Below are 15081 nucleotides of genomic sequence, written 5' to 3'. Positions count from 1 at the left end.
AATGTCGGTGATGAGGGGGTCGAAGGTGATAGGGTTGTGGTGGTGGAGTGTAGTAGCGAAGGTGAGAGTGGACCGGAACTTGAGGCGACGGTAGCTAAAAAATCTTTAATTTATCTAATTGTTAAATTTGAAGATATTTGTGTCTATTTAAGTGAAATTTTGGATATATTTAAAAAATTTATAAAAATTGACATTTTTAAAAGTTAACTTTTTTACTATATTTGATAAAAACTCTATTTTAAACACATGATAAATATTTATTAGACGGATGTGTTGCAAGAAAGTTTCCGTTACATTCACATTGCATTTGAAGATTCAACGTTGGAGAGAAAGTCGGCAATCCGTCAAATGCCGTCTACAATCCGTCAAATGCCGTCTACAATCGTTTTAATATTAACCACGTAATTAAGTAAAGGGTTTAATCTTTTAGATTACGCGCTTTCGCAGCAAAGCGAAAAGAGTGCAACAAAGACTCTTCTGAATCGTGCTCCCTCTCTGCTTTAGCAGCTCAGCTCCGTTGTGCGATTCCGATCGTACGGACTCGATATCCACCGTCTACGGTGGCGACCCAAGTCAAAATATATCTCCCTTCATCTTCTACAACCTCGATCGGCTCCTCTGCAGCTCTGAACAGAGCAGAGGTAAAATTACTGATAAACGCCTTTTCTTGTTGATTATTGGATTCAATCGAATTCATCAATGGCGTCGAGCACGATTCGCAAGGCGATTGGGGCGGTGAAGGACCAGACGAGCATTAGCCTGGCGAAAGTGGCCGGAAGCATAGCGCCGGACCTGGAAGTTCTGGTGGTTAAGGCCACCACGCACGACGAGGACCCGGCCGACGAAAAGTACATAAGGGAGATCATAAATCTAACCTCCTACTCGCGCGGATACGTAACGGCGGCGGTGGCGACTGTGTCGAAGCGTTTGAGCAAAACCCACAACTGGATTGTGGCTCTCAAGGCCCTTATGCTTGTTCATAGGGTTTTGGTTGATGGGCACCCTTCTTTTGAGGAGGAGATTGTGTCCGCGAGTCGCAGAGGGTTGAGGGTTTTGAATTTGTCGGGTTTTCGTGACGAGGCGCATTCCGGTTCTTGGGATCATGCGGGGTTTGTGAGGCTGTATGCTATGTATCTTGAGGAGAAGGTGGAATTTGAGGTTTATGAGAGGAAATCGAGAGGTAGGGAGGGTAGTGGTGGATTCGATCAAGAGAGGGAGAGAACGAATCGAGAGGAAAGGAGGGAATTTGAGTACGAAAATTATCAAAGTGATCGGGCATTGGAGAGAGAGAAGAGAAGAGAGAGTAAGGATAGTACACCGGTGATGGAAATGCAGCCGGAGAGGGTGTTGGGAAGGTTGAATGACTTGTTGAGGGTTCTTGATCGAATTTTGGGTTGTAAGCCTGCAGGTGCTGCGAAGAGTAGTAGGTTGGTGATCGTTGCGCTATACGAGGTTGTGAAGGAGAGTTTTAGGCTGTATGTTGAGATATGTGAGGCATTGAGAGTGTTGTTGGATAAGTTTACTGAGATGGAGTATGCAGATTGCCTCAAGGCTTTCGATGCTTATGTCAATGCAGCAAAGATGATTGATGAGCTTGTGGGGTTTTATGGTTGGTGTAAGGACATGGGGATTGCGCGTTCATCTGAGTATCCTGAGGTGCAGAGAATAACTGATCAGCTTTTGACTTCACTTGAGGGTTTCTTGAAGGGGAAGACAAGTAGGCCAAAGAGTCCTGAGAGAAATAGGGATGAGAATGTTCGGGTTGATGAGGAGGCGAAGGAGGATGTGAATTATGAGGTTAAGGCTCTTCCTCCGCCGGAGAATTACACTGCTCCTCCCCCGCCACCTGAAGCCCGGCCTAAGCCTTCGCAGCCTCAGCCTGTGACGGAGGATTTGGTGAATTTGAGGGATGAAGGAATCACAGCTGATGAGCAAGGAAATAAATTTGCTTTGGCTTTGTTCTCTGGACAGCCTACTAGTACTAATACAAATGGTTCCTGGGAAGCATTCCCATCAAACGGAGAGCCTGTAGTGACGTCGGCTTGGCAGACACCGGCTGCTGAGAGTGGTAAAGCAGACTGGGAATTGGCATTGGTGGAGACGGCAAGTAATTTGTCGAAACAGAAGGCTGACTTGGCTGGTGGTTTTGATTCTTTGCTATTGAATGGCATGTATGATCAGGGCGCTGTGAGGCAACATGTGAGCACCTCACAGTTGAGTGGTGGGAGTGCAAGTAGCGTGGCAATGCCCGGGGCAGGCAAGGCTGCTAAGCAGGTGCTTGCTCTGCCCGCCCCAGATGGGACTGTCCACACAGTGGGGCAGCAGGATCCATTTGCCGCCTCCCTCACAGTGCCGCCTCCTTCATATGTGCAGATAGCAGACATAGAGAGGAAGCAACACTTGCTTTCACAGGAACAACTGCTTTGGCAGCAATATAGAAGAGATGGGATGCAAGGGCAATTGGGTTTGGCCAAGATTTCTGGCGGTCCTCAACCGATGATGCCTCAGCCGGGAGGGTACTACTACGCGCCCTATTGACATTGGATGACCCTTGAGCAATTTGCTCCTCCCGTAGTGCAAATACCTATACCAGTATTTACAGTTTTTGGAATAAGCTTGCTGTTGCAGATACCTTCTTGTGTTACTTTCTTTTGGGAAGATTTTACATCTGTTTTTAGTTCCTAGCCCTTGTGCTTATTCCTGCACTTGCATGCAGTGATAACATACATGGTTCGAGATTATATATTGAGAGCAAATTTGGGTCTTCAAGTATGCGTATGTGACTTGGGATACAGTCTACAATTTTGTTACTTTTTTATCGCACCATAACCTTAAAATTCATGTAGGACATTTCACTGATGTTTAGACAATTAATATCCTCGTCAACTGAAGGGGTTAGTTTGACAAAAATACCTTTAAAATAGTAATCACGTGATCGTTCACATGACAATTTAACGAAGATATTATTAAATTTTTCACAAAATAATTAAAAGCCTATGATGCGGGTCGCGCGCACACACTCGCCAGACACTCCCTCACAGCCTCCCTCTACCTGAACATGCATCAAAATGTCGTCGTCTTAGACAACGGCGGCGGCCTAATCAAAGCCGGGATCGGCGGCGAGCGCGACCCCTCCGCCATCATACCCAACTGCGTCTACCGCCCGCTCTCCTCCAAGAAATGGGTCCACCCCTCCCCCACCGAGCCCATGGACCTCACCTCCGCCGCCGTCCGCCGCCCAATCGACCGCGGCTACCTAATTAACCCGGACCTCCAGCGCGAGATTTGGGCCAACCTCTTCTCCTCCCTCCTCCGGGTCAACCCGGCCCAATCCTCCCTCCTCCTGACGGAGCCCCTCTTCGCCCTCCCCTCCATCCAACGCGCCACCGACGAGCTCGTCTTCGAGGACTTCAACTTCTCGGCGCTCTACGTCGCGAACTCCCCCTCCCTCGCCCACCTCTGCGAGGCCAGCCGCCGCGAAATTAAGGCGCAGTGCAGCCTCGTCGTCGACTGCGGCTTCTCCTTCACGCACGCCGCCCCCGTCTTCCAGAACTTCACCATCAACTACGCCGCCAAGCGAATCGATTTGGGCGGCAAGGCATTGACCAATTACCTCAAGGAGCTCGTCTCTTATCGCTCCGTCAATGTCATGGACGAAACGTTTCTCATCGATGATGTTAAGGAGAAGCTCTGCTTTGTTTCCATGGACGTTGATCGTGACCTCCAGATTGCAAAGTATGTAGCTTTTCTTAATTTTTTGTTATTTAGTTTGATTTTGGTTGTGGATTTCTTGAAGAATGCAAGAATCTCGTGTTGAAAAATAGAACGATGTGAATTGAAGTGTGTAGCTTTTCTTAATCACATCGAGGTTTTTTTGTGATAAAACACCGTCTCTGTTGTGATTTGACCCCTAATGGGATAGGATCGGTGTAATTAGTAGTGGGCCGCTGGTTCGTCTATCCGAAATATTGAGAGGGCTTTTGTTGTTTGGAAATGGGTGTTTAGGAAACATGGGAAGGACAATCTTTTCAGGTGCACTTATGTGTTGCCTGACGGCATTACGCACACAAAAGGATTTGTTAAGAAACCGGATGAGGCGAAGAGATACTTGGCTCTGAGAGACGGCGACACACTTAAAGATGTGGAGAAGAAGATGGATTTGGATAAGATGGAGGTTACAGACAAGTTGGTGGATCGAAAGAAGATTGATTTGAGCAAGAATGTAATTTTTTTTTTTTCTTACTTTTGAGCTAATTGGATAGCTGCTTGTGTTTGTTTACTGGTTTTGAGTGTGGTTTGATGGTTTTCGTGTAGGAATTTGACCTGACAAATGAAAGGTTCCTTGTGCCGGAGATGATCTTCCATCCTGCTGATTTGGGTTTGTCTTACATTCTGGTTTCTTGTTTCAATTTGGGCTTTTTGTTTACTTTTTGAAGCATATACATATACGTCGTACGATTTGTTGCTGAATCAAACATTATAATCTCCTCTTTGGGTTCCATGTTGGTTAGCACTTATTACTACCGGTCAACTTTTGCGAATTTTTACTTGATATTTGTAGAGCGTAGCATTGGAAATATTTTATTTACCTGTTTGTATACAAAGTGATGTCGTGTGATCAGTCCTTTGAAACTATATGCTTAATGCAAAGGAGTAACTAGGACCTGTTTCTGCAGGAATGAATCAGGCTGGACTAGCAGAGTGCATTGTTCGAGCTGTCAGTTCCTGCCATCCACATCTTCAGCCAGTACTTTATGAAAGGTGACCTTTTAAACTCTACATTTTTCATGAGGAAATTCGTTTTCGATACTTACTAAAGTGTCTGAGTTGTGTTGGGCAGCATTCTCTTAACAGGTGGAAGCACTCTATTTCCTCGACTAGCTGATAGACTGTATGCACTGGTCACAACTTTCCATTTAATTGTGCAACGCCTGAAGTAATACGAAACCATTCTTTCACACTTAAGAAGTCTTTACTGATATTTTGCAGGGAGAGGGAGCTGCGGCCTCTTGTTCCTGATGACTATCCAGTGAAGATAACTCCTCAAGAAGAGTAACGTTCCTCCTTATCCACCGTTCTCTGTTTAGACACCTACTTACATTTTTATTAAAATTTTCCATGTTTCTCCAGTCCCATACTAAGCGTTTGGAGAGGAGGGTCTATTTTAGCATCAAGTCCGGATTTTGAAGCAATGTGTGTCACCAAGGCCGAGTACGAGGAGCTTGGATCTGCTCGATGTCGCAAGAGATTCTTTTAATCTTGAAGGGTAGGCTATCTGAAGACCATCTTCACCTTGCATTGTAATTATCCGTGACGTACTATTTGGTTGAGAAGATTATTAGCGATGGAGTTATATTCCAGGTAAATGTGGGACTTTTTGTACTCCACCTTTGGCAAGCAAATAGTCTGCCTCTGCGAGGGAAAATGCAGCTGAGTGCGCTCCTCTCCCCCTTTATGTTGTCACCGGTCATCGCCCGGTAGTTATAATGGACCTTATGGGTTAAGAAAGGGAAAGGACAGGCCTGGCAGCCTCGAGTACTAGCAATGGCACGCTCGCAACTAATTTTCTGTAGAAATTGCACATGATTTTGAAAGAGACGTTAGTCCCTGTCGGGTTAAATGATCAAACATCGATTGTTCAGATGAGTAACTTCAATGTGTGTTTTATAGGTACACTCGAGAAATCCTCCGCTCACAACTAAAGCAATCTTTTTGGCCGTCTCTACAATTTTCTACAGAAATTGCACATGATCTGAACAAGAGCCGCTAGGTCCTGTTAGGTTAAATGATCAAACGGCTCTTGTTCAGATGTTTAACTTAAAAATGCTTTTTTGATGTGGACTAGAGAAAGCCTCCGCTCGCAACTAACGCAATCTTTTGGGATTGCCGTCCGTTGTAGAGGCTTGACAGATCAGCGTATCCATACGAGAGCTCCGGCCGGCCACCAGCATCTTGAAAAAGTATTAAATTTTCCTATGCTTTGAGATGACAATTTTTCTACGTCTACAACATTTTCGAGCAATCTTTCTCGGTGGACTTGCGTACAAGATAGTGATTTTTCATGTCCTGAATCCAATAAGAGCTTTATACGATACAAGGGATGAAGGGATATCTTCAACCTGCTTTCAATTTAACTTAAGACGAAACGTATGCAACTATAAAATGTGGACAAGTTCAATGACTAGGGCCAATCCTTCATTCAGAGAATGGTTGCGAGTCCATGCATAGATGCACCAGTTTCCTTTGGTATTGCCCGTAATATTCACTGACTGCCATAACGTCTTCGCTCTCGGGGCCTATCCCAGGCAAGTTGAGCAGCTTGTCCCTGATCAAAGAACTAGATTCATCGTCACAGTTCCCTAAATCAGAGATGAAGTTGGCATGAATTTCTCGGCAAGCAAGGATGAACATAGCGGCCGTGTCAGGTTGTTGGGCCTCACGAAGTGCTGCCAGTGCCTCTTGTAGTGCACCAGCTGCAACATACAAAATGAGGGCCCTCCATATGTTGTGCTCAGCACGGAGGACATGCGAAGCCCATCTTAGCAACACCCTGTAAGAACATTAACACGCACAACTCAGCTACCATAACGACGAAAATCAGGGGACTACTAATCGCGCAATTTAGCCAAAAGGCAAGCCGCAAAGGGGGATGACTGATGAGTTTATCAACAGAAATCTACCGGGAAGGCAAAAATAGTAAGCTAATCAATTATAGTATACAGATGAAACTGGAGATGACAGAGGCGGCCTCAGAAATGGTGAAAAGAAAGTAAATAACCTTGCATAGTCGGATCCTTTCAAGTGCGTAGCAGCTAAAGTTGCAGCATCTGTCCAGCACCCAGCATCTTGTAGCTGCATAAGTGATGACATAGTACTTAGTACATAAAAACAACAGCACACAAAACATTATTTCGTGCATGATATTAAAAGAAATCTCACATCTTAGATAACTGGGGGTTACAGTAAATTTGTGTAAAGTTGAACTTAACCTGAGAACAAGCTTCTTGATACCTTCCCACAGCACAAAGAAGATGAGTACCAGACAACGACCTGTCATTCCTCACCATGTTGGCTGCAACAACCTAATAATATAAAAGTATCGAAAATTCTGAGACACTTATTCCAGCCACAACATGCAATTTGATGTCATGAGTTGATCCAAATAAGCACGCACCTTGACTGCAAGTTCAAGAAGAGACTTTGACACAGCAGAAGAAAGAGCAACAGCACGTAAAGCATTTGCAGAGAAGTAATTGCTCTCAGGAGGAGTGGAAAGCAATAAACTAACCGCAGCTTCTAAGTTTCCAATTGAGACGAGCCTACATCATCAAGAACGTAAAGTAAATCAAGAACCTCCAACAGGGAAAATCTAGCATTCTTTTTGAAACCGTTAGTGTTCAAGTAACTGGGCAATTTGGGCATTTGGCATGTTGCCAGAGACAGAAGACAATAGGAAGGATGGAACTGGAACTCAGCAAAAAGTAGGCTTCCTGTATAATTTCTCGTGCACATATGCTTATATGCAGCATCAACTCTTGCTTAAACATAATCAGCAGTTAGGTTGGTAACTACATCTAAGAAATAAGAATGACATGAAATACTCACTCATGTACACGATTCTGAATAGCATCTTCTCCCTCCAACTTCTCATGCCAAGGAATACGTTCACTAGCATTTGCCCACAAATCCTCTGGCTCAAAAGCCATTAATCTGAGCTGACCTTCGTTCTGCTAACCATAGAAGTCAATAAAGTACAGAGATGTTACAAAGTTTATATAAAGGAAATATCACACAATAGTTTAGAATTGAAGAGCACCAGATATAGGAGAAATGTGAGGTAACGTAGCGACCTAGCTTAAACCTTGTACACCAAATTTGAGAAAAATATTATCCTGAAATGTATCTTACCATTGCATCTTTCTTTTCTGTTCCAGACACCGACTTTCCTTTCGATGTTATCCTATTAAGCATAGATGCATCATCAATCTCTGGAACGGATGCTGAAGCAGGGGTTTTTTGCGGAGACTTATTTACCATCTTATTCATCAAATGGTTAAGAGCACGAGGCAGTTGTAGCCAGAAAAGAGCTTCTGAGGATTCGCCAAAGATTGCAGCAGCAAAAGCAAATCTCACAGAAAAACCTTTGTTGACCACCATTGCATATAATTTTGCCCTCTCATCATCCAGTATGCAGCCTGTGGAAATATCACATTTATAATCATAGAAAAGAACATAAAATAGTATGATACTTAAATACATTTCCTCACGAGTAGAAACATCACAAGAAAGACAGAGGACCCACCTTCTTTACGATAAGGTTCTAAGACTTTAAGCAGTAATTCTGGTACCACAGGGTCACCAACAGGTGGTAAATCGATCAGGTAACTTCGAAGATCATCATTGGACTTAGGAGTTCCTGGAATTTGGTGAGGCCTCTTATCTAAAGTTGTACTGCAAGTATTAAACCAAGAGGGCTTGACACCCAATTGTAAGATCACCCGTAATGCCTGTAATAAAGAATTACATAAATTTCAGTTGGTCAAAACTGAATCTCTACTATCTTCTCTTAACAATAAAACATAAAGCAGGCTATGTGGTTACTGATTCGGGGCTACTCTTAACTTTTCCCAGTAGATTCTGCTATTTTTTGTAAACATTTTGGTTAGCAACTCTCTTGCAATCCCCGAACAAGAACTAGGTCTATAAGGTTGCAGATTAGCATATATGAACGAGCATAAAATTCTAATTGTCAAGGGCCACGATTGAATTAATAATCAATAGAAGTGGAATAAGATAAAATATTGCTATCTTGAAATAAAATAGAAGGAAAATGGAAATTAAAAATCATAGTTACCAAGGCATGTGGTGTTGGAAGCAGTATAGGAGAACATAGAGGCATAGGACGGAACCTCTCTTTTATAGATCTGGGCTGGTGGGTATAACCAAGTTTTTTGTCCACTCTGCGTAAGAGTAAGATTATTAAAGCACAGAAATGACTACTTTCCCCCATTCTTAAATAACCTGATCCATAAGGAAATTACTCAATAAAGTTTGAAACATACAAATTAATCTCAAGAAGGCGAAAGCTACTATCAGCTCCAGCTATGCACAATAATAGTGGATCGTTTTTGTCAGTCCGCAAGGGCAACCAATCAAGTTCCAACACAAGGGTTCCAGGAAATTGAGGCTGTAAAAGAGAATTGGCTAATGGGTCTGGAGAATCCTGTGATTAGAAAACATGTAGAGAGTTATGGAAAAACGATAAGAAAGATCATTTGAGAAATAAACCATATAAATATTTCTGTTATACTTACAAGGTCAAATACTGAAAATGTATTGTCATAAAATAGTAGAGCAACGCGCCCCCTACTGCGGTCTCCAGGCACAACAGGTGAGAATTTAATTCGCCGGATACCTTCTCTATGAGTGTTAAACGAAGAAGAATATCCAGTAGTTACATCCCACCAGCGAATATTTCCTGACCTGTCCCCCATAACCTGAAATAATTTACAGAAATGAAATTTGAAATGATTGAGAATCTGATATAGAATACCAATTGGATGAAAAGAATACAAAAATTGTGATACATACTACATGAGGCAACCGGTAAGCCATGGCAGTAATTAGTCCATCAGATGATACGAACGAAGAAGAAGGCCATTTTGGTCTATAAACCAGCAATAAAGAACCACTATGAGAAAAACTTATCGACATGAAATATTAGTTTAGTTCGTAAGAGGGTAAACAGATGCTAAGATTGAAAGTAGAAATACACCTGAAGTCACGGATCCTTCGCCCATGAACCTCGAAAACACCTAGAGCACCATTTGCTAGTGCAAATGCAAAGCTTTCAGAAGTGTCATCTTGAGATCCATCTGAGCTCTCTGCATTTCAGGGAAGGATAAACTTTATTTTTGTTTATTTAAATAATTAAACAATCCAAATACAGAAGTAACTCATATAAAGCAAAGGCTAGTAACTCACTGGAATCAGATGATGCCTTTGTTGGAGAGGATGTCCCATCTGATGCCACAGGTGAGTGATCTTTGGGGGACGATGATGTTGATGATTGCGTAGCGGGTTTATTTTGAGCAGGTCGTGGGACTGCTGGGAGGGTCCATTCCAAAACCGTAAATGGAAGAGCTAATGATCTAAGCTATATGAGATAGAGAGCGTAATAAATACCAAGATGAGGAATCATAATCTTAACCTCTCCACCGTGGAAAGTTGTGAAATGCATAAAATAAGAAAAGGCATGCTTTCGTGGTCGTTTGATCTTTGAAAACTGTGAGTTTCTGTTTAATGTAGTTGAAACAAACAATTTCTGGGAAATATGTCAAGGTGGAATGTGAAATAACCAAAGAAAATATCAAATTTACCATAATAGGACTCTTTGTCATTGCCCAAACCTCTACTGGTGCATCACGAAGCAAAATAAGAAGGTACCTGCCATTTCGTCAACAGCATAAGCAAAATGTTACATTGTGTAGCTCAGGAAGTTATGAAGAACAACAACTGATGCCGATGAAAGCAGGGGGGAAGAAAAAGAGCACTAAACTAGAAACACTTGATCAAAATAGTGCAATTCACCATAAAAAATTATAAATATTGTACCTATAAAAAGACGATGAATTATAGTAAAAAGTGAACACTTCTAGTTTCTTTTTAGTTGAGTATCTTAATAAATTTGACAAAACCAAAAACATGACACAGGACATAAAGGACTTAACAAATAACCATAAATAAAGAAAAGAATCTAGGTCTGAAGTCAACCTTCCAGAGGAAGAGGCTCTTAAGGCTCTTATGGGTGCACGTTCAGGCTTTTGCAAAACCCGGAATTGCCTATTTAGGCCACTTCTAACACAGGTCACAATGAGCTTGTTGATGAAACCTCCAGATTTTTCACTCACCTAAATCAACAAAGGTAATGCTACACATTATGATCAACACAGATTGATGATTATTTATAGATAGAAAAAAGGCAAAAAATATACTAATCAAGGATAATGCAGAGCATAAAATCACCAACTAGTAGATGCAATCAAACAATTGATGTGATGTTTGAATTCACTGCAACCTACCTGACTGTATGAAAATGAAACCAGTCTAGAATTTCCAAGCCATCGTAATCCCCTAACAGTACCATTATGAACAGAAAAACTTGCAGCGACAGCATTGGCAGAAACATCAACAACGTCAACTGTCCCACTTTGAGTTCCCAAAGCAACCAATGGAACAGCTACAACAGGATAGTTTCCCCCACCTTCATGCATAATCAACTTACATGGTATCATAATTTCTCCCAAATGATGCTAACTCAGAAATATTCTTAAAATATAAAATCAACATATACAGTAGATTAGTGACAAGATTTACTAACGGCCCAGAGTAGCAGTTGAAGAGGGTGAAGGAACAGCCAGCATAGTCACTGCTGAAGAAAGGAGCTGAAGCTGTCCAACTAAGCTAATCTGCATCAGTAAGTTGGCTTTGTAAGCATGCAGGAATTTAATTTCAAATCTTCGCTATCAGGGATTGGTTGCATGGCATTTTGGATGAACTGAATTTATAGATATAACAGAAAGAAAATAGAAAAGAAAAGACTGGTAGTCCAGTACTGTGATCCTATTTCTACTGAAGCAACAATGCACTGAATGGGAAATAAAAAACATATAGATGAGTGAAATTTACAGCGAGGTACAACAAATAGTACACGAAATAAAACCAACTGTGTTCTGAACTACATGCAACGATCAAAAACATATGTTATAGCGCCTGTGTACATTGTACGGGTGGGGGTGTGTCCTTTTGAGGATCTCAACAAAGTCGTATACCAACTAATACCTAGATATTTTTAATAAGACTGGGTGTGGGAATTACATCTAGTGATCCAAGTCACATCCATTGTTAGTTATATTAAATTCACAAGCCCAAAAACCATCCAGTGATAGCCATTAACCATGAAAAATTAAAAGTTGGGAAAAACTACAAACGAACCTTAAGTACCAAGTCTGTATGGCTGACAGTAGAATTTGAAGGTCGGCTTCTACCACCGTTGATCTTTTCTATTTGTTTGCCGGTTTTCATGTCAAGTCCTCCAGTAGAAGAAACTATAATGTTTGTATTCGTACCAGGAACTGGCACTTCACTAATACCCAAGTTTGTATCATCCTTTCGATTATCTTCAAGCCCTTCAGCAGTCAACAGCCAGTTCCATATTTTTCCATCATCAGAAATGGAGATCAAATGCGTTTTAGAAACAAGAAGAGGCTCATCACAAAAATCAAAAGGATTATCGAAATCCACATCGGGGAAAGGAGAATGAGGTACATCAGAGTAAAGCTTGCCGATGTTCTGGAGGGTCGAATCTGATTGGGAGATGACGAGAGCAAGCACCAAAGGAGATGGGACAGATGTGCCAATTGAAGGCATCAGCTCTTCCATTGAACACATTATGTGCACCTGCCCTCCTCTGCACATACAAACAATATACATAATAAGATGAATACACTACTACATTTCGGTTTTTCAATCTAAACATTTCGTAAGCTTTGCCTGAAAATGTTTCAAATGCCTATAAATTCCAATCCAATTTCACATTCTACATCCTACAATTGATCAATTGATATTGAAAAAGCTGCAATCAGTCGAATTTTCGAAAGACTCACTCTTTTCGCCGCCAAGTACTGAGCTTTCCGTCGAGATGAGCGCAGTAGAGGAACTCATAATTTGGATCCGGCAGCACATCGAGAAACTTGCCGCAGCCGCGAGGCAATGTGGCGGAGAAAAGCGGCGTCTCGTACTGCAAATCGAACACCACCAGCTCCCGCGGGAACGTGACGAAAATAATGTGCCGCCACTGCGGCGAGAACGCGAACCTCACGGCGTAGGTCGGGAACACCGCCGAGGCCGACGACGAGTTCCCGGAGACTCCCCCGGCCAAGTCCCTCTCCAGCTTCAGCAACTCGGTGGAGTCAGTCCGAATCTGAAACTCCTTGATGATGACATCGGATTCCGTCTCGCCCAACACGGTGACCGAGAGCAGGAATCCTTTGAGTCCGACGACGCAGAAATGGCGCGAATCGAAGGGATCACGGCGGATGCAGGAGAGAACTTCGGGCGCGGCGTCGTATTTCCAGAAGCATCGGCCGGTGGAGCTGTTGTAGAGTGAGAGGGAGGAGAATCCGGAGATGGAGGCAAGGAGGTAGGAGTCCGGTCGGGCCTGGACCCACGCGAGGTCCTGGATGGCGAGTTTGGAGGGGGAGGAGTCCGTGTCGAACCAGAGAATCGGGGACTTCAGGCGAAGGTCAAGGAGGGCGATGCGGCCCTGGCGGTCACCTGCGGCGAGGAGGAGGTGGGAGCTGGAGGGCTCGGTGGAGAGGAGATCGCGGCGGAGAGGGAGTGGGGTCCAGCGGACGGAGGTGACGAAAGGGGAGAGGGAGGATGAGGTGGAGGAAGAAGATTGGGTTGGAGGGGGCATAGGGATGGTGACGATGAGCTGCATTGAGCGAACGTCGAGGACGGAGATGGAGCTGCCGGAGGGGAATGCGAGGAGGGCGGAGAGGCTGAGGTCGGCGGATCCGAAGTTGTTGCGGCTGGGTGGCCCCGGCAGCATGCAGTCCCAGCAGTCATGGACTGTAGACCCCGTCGAAGCTCTAGGGCTCGACATTCTTCCGTTTTCTGTCCGACTTTCTTCGTCTACCGCTGCGACTGCGGGTATGTCGACATTTCGGACACAGCGAGAGAAGAACGTTCGCCGTTGTTTTTTATTTTTATTTTTTATATACATATTTTTTCTTTTTCTTTTATTTTTTGTCAAAACATACCTTTTTCATTTAGTTTTTTTTTTTTTAAATTTTTAAATTATCTACCCACACACAAGACACGCCCAATACAAACCCTAATTTAGGGTCTAAAAATGAATCAACTATACACTAATTATTATGAAGATCCGATATTATGTTGAAGAATGTAAGACCCATACCCACATTGAAAACTTGATAGAAAATCACACTTATCGGATTTTGCAAGTGATTAAATTAGAGATTTATACCGCCATAATTAGTAGGGAGCTATAAACTTAATTCTAAAATGTTAAATTTATTTGAGTCATTAGTACTCATAATCGCTGTACATGATGTGTGTTCTTGAAGAACGGACGCACCACCAATACTTTTTATAATGTTTCAATAACATGTCGGTAGTATTACATAAATATCAAGCAAAATGAGCTCTAGACAAAGGCAACCAGCCAAAGGACTATCACGAAAAGAAACATGCGTAGTTGTACTTGAAAGTAAGTTGGCAATTCGGACTGCTCAGAAATTTGAAAGATTGGATGTGCACACAGCAGAAGCACAAGGGTTTCAACCTCCTTTACTTTGGAAAGATATCAAGATTGTACGGCCATTTTCAAGAGAGGACTACACATGAGAGGAACCAGATCCCTTCCAAACTTAAAGGAACTGAGCTCAAAGTATTGAGGCAAGTGCCTCGGCATCAAAAGCTGTTAGTTTGTTATAACAGTAATATGTAATTAGTTATAGTTAGCTAAGTGTATTGTTGTACAGAACCAAGGGTTATATATACTCTACAATGTAATAACATTATCAAGTAATGAAAAGTATTTCATCACAATTCTATCTCTCTCTACATTTCTCCTTCTCTTTCTAACTTATTTCTTACTCGAGAAGATATTGGTTTCTACACAAGGATCAAATGGTTCCGGCCATTGAAATTTCATTTAATGGCTACAAACAAGGGGCTCCTCTAAAAGGTATAATAATTGTAGTCGTTGGATCAAATTTCAATGTCCCGGATCATTTGATCATTGGGTTCAGTTCCTTTTGGTCCGGAGGGGATCCGGTTCCCACATGAGAGACATGTAAGTGTGGTTTTATTGCAGTGTTCACCATACCACTAAAAGGATGAACTAAGCCAACAAGGCTTTGCGGTGTGCGGGGTTAGGGGGAATGTCTATCGTACACAACCTTATTCTTGTTTTGTAAAGAGGTTGTTTCTATGACTCAAATTTGTGATCTTTCGGTCGCAAAAGAACAATTTTCCGTTATAAATAGTAAAAAG

General features: G+C 42.6%; 3 protein-coding genes across 6 annotated transcripts; 2 read left to right on the top strand and 1 right to left on the bottom strand.

Moving 5' to 3' along the window:
* Positions 1-419: 419 nt before the first annotated feature.
* On the top strand, positions 420-2769 carry LOC137742416 (putative clathrin assembly protein At2g25430). The gene has a single exon (XM_068482279.2). The coding sequence runs from the start codon at positions 700-702 to the stop codon at positions 2536-2538; it is 1839 nt and encodes a 612-aa protein (XP_068338380.1). The 5' UTR covers positions 420-699; the 3' UTR covers positions 2539-2769.
* A 190-nt stretch (positions 2770-2959) lies between these two features.
* LOC137733133 (actin-related protein 6) lies at positions 2960-5650 on the top strand. Of its 3 annotated transcripts, XM_068472303.2 has the most exons (8): positions 2960-3735; positions 4006-4222; positions 4315-4378; positions 4677-4761; positions 4841-4891; positions 4990-5052; positions 5131-5266; positions 5362-5650. In XM_068472303.2, exons 1-7 carry the CDS (start codon positions 3059-3061, stop codon positions 5255-5257), a joined length of 1284 nt encoding a protein of 427 aa, XP_068328404.1. In that variant the 5' UTR covers positions 2960-3058; the 3' UTR covers positions 5258-5266; positions 5362-5650. The 3 variants fall into 3 exon arrangements, 2 of the variants coding, with proteins under 2 accessions (XP_068328404.1, XP_068328397.1); XM_068472296.2 differs by having other exon boundaries at positions 5131-5650; XR_011068407.2 differs by having other exon boundaries at positions 3009-3735; positions 4855-4891; positions 5131-5650.
* Positions 5651-6055: 405 nt separating this feature from the next.
* Positions 6056-13785, bottom strand: LOC137733117 (uncharacterized). 2 transcript variants are annotated; one of them, XM_068472286.2, is made up of 19 exons: positions 12666-13785; positions 11995-12469; positions 11381-11468; positions 11082-11263; positions 10774-10910; positions 10380-10446; positions 9985-10156; positions 9776-9884; positions 9592-9667; positions 9315-9497; positions 9063-9223; positions 8855-8960; positions 8303-8507; positions 7909-8195; positions 7606-7727; positions 7175-7319; positions 6990-7082; positions 6779-6852; positions 6056-6550 (listed from the first exon to the last, which is right to left on the bottom strand). In XM_068472286.2, exons 1-19 carry the CDS (start codon positions 13664-13666, stop codon positions 6196-6198), a joined length of 4038 nt encoding a protein of 1345 aa, XP_068328387.2. In that variant the 5' UTR covers positions 13667-13785; the 3' UTR covers positions 6056-6195. The 2 variants fall into 2 exon arrangements, with proteins under 2 accessions (XP_068328387.2, XP_068328380.2); XM_068472279.2 differs by having other exon boundaries at positions 7606-7730; positions 12666-13779.
* Positions 13786-15081: the final 1296 nt, after the last annotated feature.

Source organism: Pyrus communis, chromosome 15, assembly GCF_041283825.1.
Source record: "Pyrus communis isolate YQ-2024b chromosome 15, ASM4128382v1, whole genome shotgun sequence".
Taxonomy (NCBI): Eukaryota; Viridiplantae; Streptophyta; class Magnoliopsida; order Rosales; family Rosaceae; genus Pyrus; species Pyrus communis.
Note: the sequence above shows the minus strand (reverse complement) of the source record. Positions and strands in the feature narration are given on the sequence as shown.